The sequence below is a fragment of the Anarrhichthys ocellatus genome, unplaced genomic scaffold (assembly GCF_004355925.1).
Source record: "Anarrhichthys ocellatus isolate YVR2014 unplaced genomic scaffold, GSC_Weel_1.0 scaffold7, whole genome shotgun sequence".
Classification (NCBI taxonomy): Eukaryota; Metazoa; Chordata; class Actinopteri; order Perciformes; family Anarhichadidae; genus Anarrhichthys; species Anarrhichthys ocellatus.
The window spans coordinates 4,354,511-4,370,108 of NW_022280037.1; the positions used below are offsets into that span (position 1 = coordinate 4,354,511).

Below are 15,598 nucleotides of genomic sequence, written 5' to 3' on the forward strand. Positions count from 1 at the left end.
CCCCCCCCCCCCCCTTAGGGGCAGGCAGGTATAAAGTTACACAGAGCTCTCAGCTTTCTTGGAAGGAATGACCACATGAGTAGCTTGGGGATTAGATTAGCAGGAAGAGCAGACTTAGCCGGGCTGTAAATAGCCCACTTTTTTCACCATTAGAAAGGCCCAGTACAATATAATCAATAGATAGCACTCATCCGATGCAGGAAGCCATATGAGAAGACCTCCCTCAAGTGCTCTGAAGGACAGGCTACAGCAGCTTGGGCCTAATGAAGTTATTATTAATCACTGGGCCTCCTGTTTTGAACTTGTGTGTTGTTTCTCTAGTGGGTGATGAGTGGCCTTTGTGTGCGAGACCTGATTGACACCTCTTGCTGCTCTTACTTTCACTGTCTATTGTACGACAAGACAAGGGCATCTTGTGGGAATGTTTGACTTGTATGTGTTGGCATGCTAGCAAATATGTTTCAGCTTTTTTTTTTTTTTTTTTTTTTAGGAAAGCAGCAATCATAAAACACCAAAGCAAAATATGATCTTTTGAGCATGTAGTCTCACCAACACCTTTTTTCTCCCTGTCCATCTCTTATGCATGCACACACACACACAGCCTCCCCACAGGTGTTGGGTTACTCTGTAAAGCAGCTAGAATGGGCACAGAAATCACAGAGGACTGTCTGTCCTCTTGATTCCCGTTTCACTTTGAAGTTTCTCCGGCTCACAGGAACAGGGGCCACAAAGCCAGACTCGTGTGAGGGCTTTAGCCCTCTCTGCCAGGATTCTGGTTTCTGCAGGGTGGGAGGTGTAGGGGGGGAGACAGTATTGACAGGCAAGGCTACGTGTTGTCTCAGTTGCTCGAGGACTTTGCTTTTTTAGCTTTGTAGTCAAGATGCTACAAGAGAGCAGTACAGAACATGTGTGCAGGTTTCTCCCCTAATGAACACTTGGAGGAAGGATTAGAGTGGGGACACAGGTCAATCCACACACACACACACACACACACACACACACACACACACACACACAAAAAATTAAATTAACAGCTCGACTGTTTTTCTGTCTGTGCATGAATGTGAAAATAAACTGACTTTTGGCTTTCCTCAAGAACCTGAAAAGCGGCTTTGGCAGGATACATCTGTAAGCACTTAAAAAATAAAAGACACCCATAATACTTTAATAGAGCCATGTTGGAGAGGCTTTTAGGCACAAGGTGATCCAGTGTTAGTGTATGGGTACGTCTGTCTTCGTTGATCTCATCAAAGGGCCAAAGGGTCGCGGAGAGCCAGAAAAAATAACTTCAAGTGTGGATTTAATGAAGAATAAACTTACACTCAAGTTACACTCACAGGAACTACTTTTTGAAAGCAGCTCTCGGGGCTTCCAGTCAGTCACGTTGTTTACAAAATACCTCACTGCTGTTACTGACCAGGGCTCTCTGTGTGTTCTCAGGTATCTGAACCACGTGCGGGCTGCCATGCCTCAGGACACAGCTGGAGGATACACCTCAGCTTTGGCATGTCATCGAGCTATTCAGGATGCTTTCAGTGGACTGTTCCCTCTGAAACGCTGAGCACATCCAGAGCAACAGCCACTGGTTAGAAATGTGACTAAAAGGACAATAAAAGCCACACCGCTACCACTACGGAGAGGGCAAAGGCTGCTGTGGTCGATGGTGCTATGATTGACTTTTGGTCAAGGTGTATATGATTTTTTTTATATTTTGTGTTACTTTTATATTTAAATAAATCACACTGAAAAGCTCCATTTTTTTGATTTATTTTAAAAGTGAAACAAGACTCATGACCAAGCTCTGAATAATAACGAAACCATTTTTTTTTAATTGTCATATACATATACACGAAATTTGACCTCTGCATTTGACCCATCCCTGCATATAGGGAGCAGTGGGCTGCCAATGACAGGCGCCCGGGGAATAGTTCTAATACATTCTAGTTTGAACAAAAAGGAGTCATGTATTTAAGTAATGATGATTTCTTATGACAGGATGCAACGTCATCCGTTATAAAAACGTCAGTTAAACTCAGTTTGTGAAAAAGAAAAAAACTTAAAATTCTCAACTCAAATGTTTCCTTGGTGGGTCAATATTATGATTGTGTCGAATCTGTAGCTTCTTCACACTTCTGTCTCTTCGGAGCTGGTTCTGCTGAAGGCTCTGTGGAGGAACAAAATCAGTTTTGAATTCAACAGTGTAAAACTTTATTGTGGTCAGTACATTATAACATGCGAATGCAACAACAGCGACAGCGGGACTACGCTTACGGAACAGTTAAAAATAAAGATTATTTTCATTTTCACATACAAGTATTCTTTCTTTGTATGTGAAGTAGGTATTCACATACAAATAAATTGCCTTGGCATTATTATAGTAAAATATCCAAAAAGTGAAGCTCTTCAGTTTATTTTCATGCAAAGTGAAATAATATATTTCTCACATTTGAGAAGCTGGAAACGGATCATTTTGGACATTTTTGCTTCAAAAATGACTCAAACATTTGATCGATTATTAAAATAGTTGCCTTTTCTTTTTGGTAGATCGACTTTGTAAAATATAGTACAGAAAAATGAAGCTGAATGAATGATTAAACTTGAGTTTAAAGTTTCCTCTGCAATTATGTTTCCAGAGAGCTGCCACTGACTTCTACCATAAGTAGTGTTCATGTTCACATTTTAATATCTACGTTATCATTAAATTCCTCACTGTTTTTTGGATCAACTCTCACCTGTCTGTTCATGATCACCACTGAAGAGCACCTCTTTCGGGAGTGTGAAACTCACACACATCATATCTTTGTTGGGTGCTACATTACGCACAAAATGCACAGAGCACCGGTCCTTCAGGGGGAACCCGAGGCTGTGGGAAGCCCTCTCCGCCACATCCGCCTCAGGGTTGTCATCTTTAGAGAAGCCGTAGCAGTGCACTGTGGGTAGATTCTCATCACAGCAAGGCTGCTGGTACAATAGGCCTCTGAATGCATCCAGGAAGTCCAGAGCCAAAGCAGGCAGGTTCATCACTACATGAACACTGGCTTTTCCCTTGAGCAGCGCGGGCAGCTCCTGCCTCACAGGCCCCCGGATGAACGCTCTGCCGTCCAGGTTAAAGGTTCTCACTTTCTTCTCCACCTTGTTGAGTTTGCAGTTGTGCTGCAGCCATCGGTGGGACTCGGGGTTGAGATCGTTGGCCAAGCAGTTTGCGCCTGAGCGGGCAGCCGGGACGGCGAAAGGTCCGACACCGGCAAACACATCAAACACGGTGTCGCCACGTTTCACGAGCTGCACCACACGCTGGTGCTCTGTGCTCAGCCGGGGATTCCAGTAGACGTGAGAAAAATCAAACTCGTATGTCGCCCCGTTTTCTTTCACCTGCGGCACAGACCAAGATTGTATCAACCCTCAGTCCATGATCTGATTACATCTGAGAATTACTGCACAAATGGATCGTGCTATTTAAGAAAAAAATGTTAATCAACGTGAAATAATTGCACATTTGTGATTTAACCTACTTTGGCGACCATGTTCTCCTCTCCAGCTAGCATCTCCATCTTGAAGTTGCGGTAGGTGGAGTCAATCATGTTTGTCTTATTGACCACACAGGTAACACCGGGGTTTTTGTCCATGATGACTTGACCTACAATGGAAGCAGCCACGCAGTTAGCAATGAATACGACTTCCTAACTCTTTTCTTTGTTAAACCCACAGTCCTTTAAGTCAGAAAATTACACATTTATAAGAATTTAAGCAGGAAACGAACCTTCACATGTAAAGTGTAAAAAGTTGTCTGAAAGTGTTGACGGTACTGATAAAATGTCAACGTTTCTTCCTCGTAAGAATTGATTGCTCACATGACAATAAGTCACAGTTGACGTTATTTGCTCATTTTAAAAGGAGCCTGATTAAAGCGACGCTTTGTGCATGAAAGTTACATTGAGGCACTGAAGTGTGTGCTTCAGACTTGACTTGCTGAACATCTGTACTTTCCCCAGTAATAATTTTGAGAGCACACTAACAAATATCTCACTCACTTCTATATGGACAGGTAAAAAAATGAATGGAAAACCCTCAATGGAGTGGAGAAACAACAAATACAGAGGCTTCCATTCATTAAATGGTTTGATCAGTATGAGAGGGGTGTGAATTACATGCTATTGTCTTCACTGTCGCATCTCAACACGACCGAACAGCTGTGGGAGATTTTAGAGCAACGTGTTAAGACAGCGCTCTCCTCAAAACCAAATTGAAGGACTATTTTCAGGAAGATAGAATTGTAAACTTTTAGAGACTTGTACACTCTATGACAAGGAGCCAAAATACACCTTCATATGGGTTGCTTCTCACCTATGAGGTTCTTGTATGGCAGCTGGTGGTCCCTCAGGTTCATGTGTGCGATGTGTCCCACCCGGCTGAACCCAGAAGTCACGTCCTGCCCCTGAGGGAGCACAGCCTCCAGCACTTCTTCACTCTTCAGGTTGTGATAGGTGAGTCGCAGCTCGTAGTACTGCAGCTCTTCAGCGACGCTGAATGACCTCAGAGCCTCGGCTTCGGCTTCACTGAAGGAGCTTGGAGAGGACACTCTGTGGGGGTCCAACAGGACTAAACGAAAGTCACTACTCTCCTCTTTATCTTGCACCACTCGGGGTACCCCTGGGCGCTGGATGGTCGCCTTTCTCAGGCTCTTTACCACCTTGTTTAAGACCCCAGTGGGCACCCGTAGCGCTGGGACAGTGATAGTCTGTGTGAAGGCCTCTTTGTCCAGAGAGGTCATACCCCGGACCTCTGGAGGGGCCCGGTAGAGTTTAGGCTCCATTATGGGGTTAACAGCAAAGCCAGAACAAACTGAGGCTGCAGGGCAGATGCTCTGGTGCGCAGCGGCAGCTTTTCGGTTTCCTTCAATTGGTATGGACGCAAAGACTCTGGAGAGGAGCCTGAAATGACAAACACGTTGCGGTTATGAAGCAGAAAATTAAAGAAAACACATCATAACTGTGAACCGAGTGTTAGATGTAACAAAGCGAAGCAACTCTGTGTTAAATCAAAGGTAATTATGATGTTATGTTCGAGAAAATCCAGATTCAGAGCTCACCTCAACATCCTTCACTCGCAGGCATGCTTGAAATGCGTCATCGGTGGTCGACCAGAACTGGCTCGTGATTGGTCAAACGAGCGAAGAGTCGCGCTCCGATTGGGCAGTCTCTTTGATGACGCGTGAAATGCGACGGAAAAGGGAGGCGTCATGAACAACAACAATCAGCATCTGACAATTTGATAAGAGGGGAAGTTTAAAAGTGATTTAAGAGAAGATGGTATCATAACTCGTGACGTCCTCGTGATAACTGGACTGTGGAGTCCGTCAAAAGACGGAGAGAGTTTGTTTCTAGTCGTTTGTGTCCGCAGTTTTCGAGAGTAGAAAATGAGCAGCAATAGAAATGCAACCGCAGACTTGTATAGTGAACGCGTCGCCGGGGACATCGAAGGAAACGACACTACACCTTTATTGACACATGTAAGTATTAAAACAGCACCGCGTCTTTCACAGCTGAGGATCAGTGCTTCAGTCTAAATACAGGGATTTCTGGAATAATACGCAGCGATAGTTTTTTCCATGCACAGGTAGACTTGTCTAAATGTTGTTTATGACAGACATCACGTGCGTTTTCCGCTCTTCCTTTCTGCTTCTGTCAGCACTTACAGGGAAAGTCAACCCCAAAGCATAAATTGCACAATGGTCTTTCAATGATTATTTTTAACTGAGGATTTCGTGTCTTTTTCTATTCATTTCTTATGCAAATACAAATGTATTCTACATGTCATTTTTATATTTAATCTGGAAGTCAAACGATTTAACAGACTTAAGACAATGAGTTTGCTTATCATGATCATAACCACTAAGTCTATTAAAATAGTTGTATGTTCTGTGGCTCTGGAGGGAACTTTCCACATCTATACACTAAGCCCCTTCATTTTTTATTTAGATCTAACTAAACTAATTATTTTCCCATTATAGTCACATGTAAACCAGCAGAACCAGCCTTGAGAAGCACACTATCAGTCATTTTCTCCACTAGAATGTAAACTCCTCTTCGGGTTGTTTGTTGGCCTGTTTTCAACCCTGGTGTCCTGTCCTAAGTGGCACTACGTCCCAATCAAGATACGTATTGATGGTCAGTGGCTGTTTTTGGAGTTACCCCATTAACACAATACCAGTGATATGATTCTGTGAGCTCAAAGACTTTTTGTTTGAGGTTCTTAAAATTGTATTTGACTATGAAAGACGTTGGCATTTATTCTGTCTCTCTGATGTTGAACAAAGTTTACAAAGGTTCAGATTATCAAAGCAATATTCGGCTACTTTAAGTACAGGAACAGCATATGCACGTGTATTTTCTGTTTAATAACCTTAACATTACATATACTGAAGAAATGCAGAAGCAGATAAATGTGGATCCATGTAGAGTTTTTGCAGCATTCTTCAGTAGTGAGTAATCTGATGTAGTTGGATGCTATACTGATCAATCAGCGTTGTTTATTCACTCTTTTAATGTCCAGAAGCCCCCGCTCAAAGGAAGTGGTGACAGTAGAATTACCCTGATAAGACATCAATCCTATCATCAATCTGAAACAATGGGCAAGACATAGAATAGAAAAGGAACCGGTTGGGATGAGCAGCGGTTTGTTTATTATACTGGTCGGCTTGTTATTTCGCTCAGCATTGTGCTGGACTTGTGACTATGCATGCTGGGATATTCTTTACCCCCCACTGTGACCATGAACAGGAATGAGCTGGTGGTGAATACATCTGTATGGAGGACATTAAAGTGTCGTATCACATTATTTTGCCAGTAAGTGCTTATTTTAAAATTCACATTCTTAGCATCTTCAAATCAGCTATATTATAATTGAACAAGGCAACCAGTCCACTTTTCCATCTGGTGTCATAGTTTACTTCCTGTCTTTCAGTACTGTAACCAAGGGTGAATCTGATTCAGCGGCCTTCGGGTCAATCCAAGCTTGTTGTGACACTGACACCAGAGTTGCCACTCGTTCTCTGCAGGATATCCCCTATTAGAGAGGTCAAGCAGTTTGGCCAGCTCCCCTTATCCTGAGCTCAGGCAGCTGTCCCACAGCTAGCTGCTCAAATCCCACCCCATCCATTCCCATTTCCATTCCCTGATCCTACATGCCACTGCAGTGTTGTTTCATGACATCCATCATCAGGGCTGGCCAGCTGTTCTTAATACTGTCAGGAGCAGTTCTCCTAAAGCTCTTACAAAAATAATCGGATTTCTTCTGCTCCTTTTGTCTTCGCCCTCATTGTTTTACCTCTTCATGTTTTATCCACATGTTATCTCTGCTGTATGTGCAGGGATCAGCGCCGACTAGAACCAACGGAGCCTCCTTCGCCTCCTCTGTGTTCAACCTGATGAATGCCATCATGGGCAGCGGCATATTGGGTCTAGCTTATGCTATGGCTAACACTGGGATATTGGGTTTTTGGTAAGAATGCTCTCATTAAATCTTTAACCACAGTGCTGTTTAAGTATCTGACAGATGTTTAAATATGTCAGACATGAATCTATAAACACTACTTTCTCCTCTATGTACCTTTCCTCTGTAGTATCCTGTTAGTACTAGTGTCCAGCCTGGCAGCGTACTCTATACATCTCCTTCTGAAGCTATGTGACCAAACAGGTGAGAGACTAACAATGGATACACAGTCTAACTTTAGATTATCACTTCCTGTGTGTTTATCCAGGGGGTTTCATCCAGATTATTTTGCCCACATCCTGGAGTGTCCCCCTTACATCACTCGTGATTAGATCACTATTCAGGGAAGCTATCTGATGTGTTGCTATCTCTTTGTTGTCTTTACTCACTTCCTAGTTGTAATTGAATCGGTTGTTATGTAAATGATGTTTAAGAGCCATGAGATGAGATAAAAAGAGATAACAGTTGTCTGCCAATTATCATCCAAGTACTGTTGAAGGTATGGACATCCTATCCTGAAATTATAATTTCTATTATTATTATTATTATTATACAATTTTACACAATTAAGTGTATTTTCAGCTCTCAGGCACATGTATAACATGTTTCTGTGGGTCCAGACTGGAGCTGTCTGATAAATCGCCTCAAGTTCGGATTGGTCGAAAGACTACAAGTTTGAAAATGTAAAAAATAGAGCTCAAGACTATATTAGCCACTACAAGTTTAACACACCCAAATCTACACCAAACTGTCAGCAGTAGAGTTGCATTGTGGGTGAAGTAGGCACCAGGTTTTGACAAGGAAGTAGAATGCCTGGACTTAAAAAGACAGTACCTCTGGTTTTTACTCTTTCTGTTTTAAACTGTCAAATGTGAGTCCGACAATGTTATAGGAGTGTAATGCTGAGTCGGTTGAGCACTCTTTTAAGTAGTTGAGTAGGTGTGATTGTTTTTATTTCACTCTCATAGGTATAAATTCATATGAAGACCTTGGAGGGAGAGCCTTGCAAAAACCAGGAAAAGTAAGTGTTGTCTTTTTGATTAGTTTGAGTTTTCCCTGTCAAAGAAAGGAATTACCTCACATATTTTCAACAGGACCAGAAGACATGTTCAAACTAACCGCCTTTTTCAAAATTATTTTTAGGTGCTGGTTGGAGTTTCCATTATCATCCAAAATATGGGCGGTAAGTCAGCTCCCATTTCACTCTACAGCTTCATACATTTCTTTGACATGCTGAACATAAACTGATTTTGTGGGGTTTTTTAGAAGCAGAGTGTTGAGGAGGGTGCACAATGCTGCAGGGTTAGACTGTGGCCAGTTTATTTTGGAGGCAGATAGTGCCTCCTACTGGTGATCAGAAGCCCCTGTGCTCAGGTTTGCTCCCTCCTCCCTGTGAGGCTATTATCCGGATTCCTTGATAACCTTTGACTCTGTAGCCGCTGTCCTCTTAGCCCCCTCCCCTGGGCCTGAAATCTGACTTCTCGTCTAATTGATCACTGATGGTAAACCCACCCAGTGTTGAGTAACCTAATGGGACCCCTCCCGTTATTTCCCCCACCCCCCACACTTCTCTCTCTCTCTCTTACTGCCATCTCTCCACCCGTCCCTCGGCCACAAACTGCGCTTCTCAGACAGTGGAGAGCTAAGGTGATCGCTCCTCTGCAGTCATTAGTGGCACGGCTGAGTGGATTATGGCCGTGCCCTCTGGTATGTTTGTGGTTTTCCCAGCATGGGGCAGTATGTGTGAGAGTGTGAGAGCCAGCACTGCAGCATGCATCTGTCTACACCCAGGGCCCCTTTTATAAGACTGCAATTAGCCTCACTCTGGGTAAACATTCATCTGTACTGCCAAAGGCTGATGGGCCAATTGACCTTAATTACTGACCAGCCCAGGGCTCTCACAGCCTGCCTGTCCCCTCACTCTTAATGAAATGAAAGTGGCTCTGTCTTATGTTGAACGCAGTCTCCCACTGTTCGCTTACCGCACACAGACAGTTTGAATAAATTTTCTTTTTTTCTTACATACATGCTTATTACAAGAAGATATTTTCCTGCCTTTTGGCCAATAACAATCATTTTCCTTCACTCAAGGGCGTTTTTTGTGCAGAAATGTAAGTATTATCCCACCAGGAATTCCCATCAAAGTGTTGTTGTGCTTGCTGCAACCTACTGCATGAAATTTAACCATTGCATCATGCCTGTTGTGTGATCCCTGTCAGTGTGTTTTTATGGGCTGGTGTGGTTGAAAATATTTTTTTCGTTTTTGTGGTTAGTTTAAATTGTTGGATATACTTTTGCAGGAAAACCTTTGGGCGAAAGTGCCTCAGAGCAACCCCCATTGACATATTTTAGAGCTCATAAATGGCATTAGTTATTCACAGAGTGCGTGTCTGTGTGGGCTGGAGGGTTATTGGATGAATTTTCTTTAATAAACAAATACAGGATCTCAGGGATTATGGTCTAGGCTTATTTAACGGCGAGTGCAAGACCTGCCTCGGGGGCAATGAGGTCCCAGCTAACTCTGGCTCTGCCTGGCTTCACAGATTTAAATCCCTTAACATTATCTCCCTTTATGACTGACCACACACTGCATCTGAATCCTGTTTCAGCCAGAAACGTCCTCTCCACCGTGTGCAGTCTCCATCTCCCCTCTCCCATTTTCCTCCTGGTGATTTCGGGGCTGTTAAGACCCTCAGGAAGTGACCCCGATCCACTCTCTGATTGGCTGTCCGTTGAAAGGATATTGGAGCCCGTCGGAGGTTGATAATATCCTGTTTCCTAGTGAGGTGGAGCAGTGGGAGAAATACCTGGATTAGCGTCAGAGATCATTATTGTTAGCATTCCCCCCCCCCCCCGCACTTCTCCATCCTGGCTGCTGCTCCCAGTCTCCAGCAGTTGGATGATCTGCATAATGTCTGCTCCTCTGCACCGAGGGCTTTACTGGTGATCCCCTTGAGCTGCTTGCCCCACCCATCTGCATTAACTCAGAGCCTCGATCCCCCCGCCACCCTGCCTTCCATTTCCTTGTGCTGGAAAACACACACCACCCTCACACAACAATTTAAGATTCCTTGTGGCAACATACAGTCATCTGCTACGTTTATGATTTAGTCGATTGGTATGATGGCATGCTTCTTTTTTCTTTATTTCATTTGGAAAACAGACATTTTCTGAATGTTTTCTCCTCTCTTCCCTCAGCCATGTCTTCCTATTTGTTCATCCTGAAGTCAGAGCTTCCTGCAGCCATCGACAGCCTCTTGAATCCACAAAGCATAGGGTGGGTACATGCAGCACTGTAAGCTCACTTCTCCGCCAATCAGGAAATTTGGTTCAAAATCTGTCACAGCTGCGGGTAAAACCAAGCCATTCTTTTAGATTAGCTACACTAAGATAACGAATGAGTCATTTGTGTTCCCATGATGTTGTAGATTATACCTTTTGGCCTTGAAATAAGTCAAATTTGACATTTCAGCACCACAAAGCTACACAAACTGGAATTAATCGGGCAATGACAAAGATATGAATGATGCGGTAGAAGAAACCGCAGTACACGACTAATACTTTGTCTGTGAGTGACTGGAGGGAAACTCGTGCTCTGTGCCGTCTGGCCTGAAACATGCCCAGAGGAAATGTGTTCATGATGGAGAGCTATACATCACCAGTCATGAGCAGCCCGTGTCTTTCATTGGCCTACATGGACGAGCTTGCAGCTCTGAGCCCTCATAGAGAAGTCCCAGGCCAAGAATGGAACTTCCACCACTTTATTATTGGCCACACTGGTTTAAGCAAGAGTTGTAGCTGCTCTCAGCCCAATCTGTCAACATCTGAGTCTTCCACACACAGCTGCTTTGTATTAGTGCTCTCCTTTCACCCCCAAATCTCTCGCACATGTTCCCCGGAATCAGACTGATACAAGGGGATATCAGTTTTGCCATTCTAATTACAGCTCACTGCTGAGGGAAACAAAACATTTCTGTTAATGAGCGGCTTTGGGATTTTAACAGACACGTACTCAATTCGATCAAAGCCTAAATGAACAAGTTAAACATTAAAACACATTTTGTTTTTCTGGGTCATTTATCATAATACGACAGAGTTGCAAACAGTCGTGCTCAATCTTGAAGTCTTTGTCTTTGCTAATGAGCTGCAGGTCTTGTATCTATCAACGTGTTTCAGTTCAGTAGCGAGGCCTAAGATGAGGACAACGGGATTTGAGTTTGTGCTGATCTTCAACACTATGTGGAGATTGACTCATTGGCAGTCATACTCCAACCTTAACTGAGAGCTACCCTGTATCTCATCATAGCGTGAAATGTTCCACATTTCATGGGTCTTCTACGGTATCCTGTGCCTTTACAGTAAGCCTCCAGTCTCTTGAGAATGGATCCTCGTGGTGTTGGAGATTTTTATACATCCCTGTGTGTGCATAACGTTCTGTAAAAGTGGAGATGGGGGTTTAGCTAAGCTGCGGTCGAGGTGGTCAGCTAAACTTAGGTTAGAGTTGAAGTGATTGGACAAGAGAGAGTCAGGGTCAGAGCAGAGGTCTCCCTGACATCCAGTTACAAGGCAGAAACAGCGTAGACGCAGAGACAAATCCATCAGCGCCTATGGTAACACTACAGCTGTGAAACTGCCAAACAGGGGTCAGTGGGTGTTGACGTGGTCAGAGCAGGTGCTGCTGACTGTGGGAGCCCCATAAAGAGTGGTGGAGCCAGTCCCTCATGACCCCACGCTGCGATCCAACATACAGCAGCGACGGGCAGCACCCTTCCCACTCGACCCCCAACCCCAGCGGAGCCGGCATGCCTTTCACATGTGTCACCTCGAACACCGCCCCTCCTCCTCCTCCTCGAGCTCCCCAATCCCGAATAAACCGCCAAGGCTATCCCTCAGCAAAGGAAAATATTATTCCCCCTCTCCGAAAAACCGGGCAAATGAAATGTGGTCTCGTCTGACAGAGCGACACAACGTTTGCATGTGAATTACATAATTGTTATGGTTTGCAAGAACTAAAGCCCTTAATTCATACCACATGATGAATGTGTCGTTCTGTGTTTGAGCACGAAATGGAGACAAATTTCCAGAGTTGGTCCATTTTAAGGATTCATCTCTTGTCATCCCTGACATTGCAGGAACTGGGAGGTGGTGATGGGAAATGTGACTTGATTCAGTTTTAATAATTCATGCTCTCTTGTTTCCCAGACATGCCTGGTATGAAGATGGCAGGTTGCTTCTAGTCCTAGTCACACTTTGTGTTGTACTACCTCTGTCAATGTTGCCTAAAATTGGTAAGTATGGAGATCAAGGGGCATCTTGATTTGCTGCCGTGAGTGGTTTGAAATGTTGTTTCTCACCTGATCTTTCTCTCACACTTACAGGCTTCCTGGGCTACACGAGCAGCATTGCCTTTTTCTTTATGCTGTACTTTGCAATTGTGGTGAGTTCAAGTATACCGCTTTAAAACATGATTTTCAACTTTTCTGTTGTTGACGACATGTTGTCTTGTCTTCTCTCTAGGTTGTGGTCAAGAAATGGTCCATCCCTTGCCCACTGCCTCGCAATGTGACTACACTTTCAGGTGCCTTCCAGGTAAACAAAAAGCGCAGTTTCCTACTTCTCTTGTTCATGTTTGATGTAGGTAGTGTGGACCAGACGGTCACGGCCACAGAATTATGAGGAAAACCCAGGAGGCTGTGTTTATTGACTATGTCGACTCTGGCTGATGAGGACCAGAGGAAGCTGCAGAGAGCTGTGTATGGTGAACTTCCTTCCCGAGGGGAAGGAAGTTCAGGTGACCCTGCATCAGTCTGGAAATGACCTCCGGCCTTTTAGAATTATGCTGCCCATAGCATAGCTGCAGACCTGGCATGGTTTACTTAGCTGATTCTTTTCCTTTTAGCTCTGAAGCCAGGCAATGGATTCCAGCTTTCTGTTTTCCCGTCCGCAGCAGCATCTCCTCTCAGAAATACCATGCTTCCTCTTCTCTCTTTGTTTCTCCAGATATCAAATTCCTCTGACTCAGAATGTACACCCAAACTCTTTGTCATCTCCAGTAAGGTACGTGTATGAAACCAGCCTTTTTTATCAACGCTGCACATGCAAAACCTGTGAGGTGGCATTGAGAAGTTGTTGAAAGTAGGTCCACTGCACTGTTTTTCTAAGTTTGGGCTGCACTATGCAGCTGCCACTCACTTTTATGTTACATGTAAAGGCCATATGTACATACATGCAGAATTACACAGAGCACATGTTTGGTCCAGATGTTTAAACACTACTTGACAGTGTTTAGCAAGAAGATCCTAAAATGTCACATTCACGCAGTATTTAGTAATATGCTGTGTATTTAAATCCAGTGAATAAATGTCCCCATGAACTTTGAATGGTCCCACTCTGCAGCCCAGATGGTAATTACTACTACACAAACCATACCTTGACCCACCTGCCCCCTCACTCCTGGGTAACAGAGTAAGCTGATAATTTGTTAATGACGGCTGCGCTCTGGCTGATGTGTGTTGCAGAGTGGCTACACCATCCCCACCATGGCCTTCTCCTTCCTGTGCCACACAGCTATCCTGCCAATCTACTGTGAACTGGACCGGTCAGCGTTGCAGCCTCTCACTTTTGCCTTTTTTTATTTAAGTTATTGACTCTATTGCTCACGATAGATAGATTACGCTCAGTCATTGTGTCCTTGTGTCTTTCAGGCCTACTAAGTCCAGGATGCAGAACATTACAAATGTCAGTATTAGCCTCAGCATCCTGGTTTACCTCATTTCTGCGCTGTTTGGCTACCTCACCTTCTACGGTAAGCCTGTAGTGACGCACCTTACTGCAACTACGTGCTGTGGCTGCTTTCTCAAGCCCTGTCATATCGGTTCACACTGTACCCTCGCTCTATCCTCGTCTCCTGATCCCAGCTCATGTGGACTCTGAGCTGTTGCTCGACTACGATGTGTATATGCCTCGGGACATCATGGTGATGGTGGTTCGACTGGCCATCCTGCTCTCTGTGCTGCTGACTGTTCCCCTTATTCACTTCCCTGTGAGTACACCGACCCCGGAATATTCTTTCTACTCGACCAAAAAGTACTAAAGACTATCCCAATTTCTTCATTCCTTATTTTGGATTCTTTGATCAATTCTATGAAATTACTTAAAATCAAGAAATGGTTGAAGTTATTGGACTCTGATGTCAAATTTAGTTTTATTTTAGACTTGCGTTGTATGTTTATATAACTGGTTATTATTAAGTTTATCACTTTAAAAATAAATGTAATTGATTTCAGTAGGGGTTGAATTGTTTTTCTTTCTCATTGATATTTGTGTGGGAATGTATATATAATGCTGAATTTCCTATTAATTGTATGTCTGTGCGTTTGCACCATTCCTGTTTTGCAATTGTAAAAAAACAAAAAAAAACAAACACTTCTTTGAGTATGTTTGGTTAGATTAAGCTTTGTTTGTGTGTGCGCTCCAGGCCCGTAAGGCTGCCATCTTGCTGCTGTTTGGAGGACGGCCCTTTTCCTGGCTGATCCACATCTTTGCAACTCTAATCATCCTGGGCGTCGTGGTCACGCTGGCCATCTTTGTGCCTGATATCAGAAATGTGTTTGGAGTAGTGGGTATGTGATGTTTTTGAAATGTGAGAAATTAAATGTTTTTGCTATATTCTGGTCTTTATACATTCTATATTTATTTTATTTTATAATCATTTGGCTTAGCGGTGACCTTAAAATATTCTGATCTGTTTTCAAGTACAGCATATGGTAAAAGCAGCCAAGCTTTCAGCAAAGATGTCAATATTCCACAATTATTGATTGTGGTGGCTAACATCACAGTATCTGCTTATACATAATTAATGGTGCAGCGCTGCTCAAACAGTTTATTAAGCTTCTATTGTCAGACACTATTGTCTGTGCAATTCAAGTCACTTTCCTGTTTCTTTCCCCAGGATCGACAACATCCACCTGCCTGTTATTTGTTTTCCCCGGCATTTTCTACCTCAAGCTCAGCACAGAACCCCTCAGATCCTTTGACTCCATTGGGGTAACTAAACACTGATATAATCTATCGAACAAATATGTATATGTATATATATATATATATA

At 43.5% G+C, this 15,598-nt stretch overlaps 3 protein-coding genes across 4 annotated transcripts in view; 2 read left to right on the plus strand and 1 right to left on the minus strand.

The window, feature by feature from the left end:
* Positions 1-3,715, plus strand: part of mnat1 (MNAT1 component of CDK activating kinase) — a 40,518-nt gene extending 36,803 nt beyond the window's left edge. For both annotated transcript variants that reach the window (XM_031847566.1, XM_031847567.1), the window contains one exon: positions 1,441-3,715. In XM_031847566.1, coding sequence (XP_031703426.1) covers positions 1,441-1,561 — 121 coding nt within the window. In that variant the 3' untranslated portion in view covers positions 1,562-3,715. The remainder of the gene's footprint in view (positions 1-1,440) is intronic.
* Positions 943-5,126, minus strand: trmt5 (tRNA methyltransferase 5). Its single transcript, XM_031847565.1, has 5 exons — positions 5,090-5,126; positions 4,345-4,931; positions 3,513-3,637; positions 2,733-3,372; positions 943-2,164 (listed from the first exon to the last, which is right to left on the minus strand). The coding sequence occupies exons 1-5, from the start codon at positions 5,095-5,097 to the stop codon at positions 2,097-2,099; spliced, it is 1,428 nt and encodes a 475-aa protein (XP_031703425.1). The 5' UTR covers positions 5,098-5,126; the 3' UTR covers positions 943-2,096.
* Positions 5,127-5,241: 115 nt separating this feature from the next.
* Positions 5,242-15,598, plus strand: part of slc38a6 (solute carrier family 38 member 6) — a 16,305-nt gene continuing 5,948 nt past the window's right edge. Inside the window, exons 1-15 of the mRNA XM_031848123.1 lie at positions 5,242-5,509; positions 7,370-7,500; positions 7,622-7,695; positions 8,460-8,512; positions 8,635-8,674; positions 10,690-10,768; positions 12,694-12,779; positions 12,870-12,928; positions 13,009-13,080; positions 13,492-13,548; positions 14,010-14,089; positions 14,196-14,296; positions 14,409-14,533; positions 14,969-15,113; positions 15,443-15,537. Of these exons, the coding sequence (XP_031703983.1) occupies positions 5,417-5,509; positions 7,370-7,500; positions 7,622-7,695; positions 8,460-8,512; positions 8,635-8,674; positions 10,690-10,768; positions 12,694-12,779; positions 12,870-12,928; positions 13,009-13,080; positions 13,492-13,548; positions 14,010-14,089; positions 14,196-14,296; positions 14,409-14,533; positions 14,969-15,113; positions 15,443-15,537 (1,290 nt within the window). The 5' untranslated portion in view covers positions 5,242-5,416. The remainder of the gene's footprint in view (positions 5,510-7,369; positions 7,501-7,621; positions 7,696-8,459; positions 8,513-8,634; positions 8,675-10,689; positions 10,769-12,693; positions 12,780-12,869; positions 12,929-13,008; positions 13,081-13,491; positions 13,549-14,009; positions 14,090-14,195; positions 14,297-14,408; positions 14,534-14,968; positions 15,114-15,442; positions 15,538-15,598) is intronic.

What these genes read in the sequence shown, in the direction of transcription:
- trmt5 (XM_031847565.1), bottom strand. An exon ending in GCCATACAAGAACCTCATAG is followed by an intron (nt 3,638 to 4,344) that starts GTGAGAAGCAAC and finishes CTTCCATTGTAG; the next exon opens with GTCAAGTCATCATGGACAAA. An exon ending in AGGAGAACATGGTCGCCAAA is followed by an intron (nt 3,373 to 3,512) that starts GTAGGTTAAATC and finishes TCTGTGCCGCAG; the next exon opens with GTGAAAGAAAACGGGGCGAC.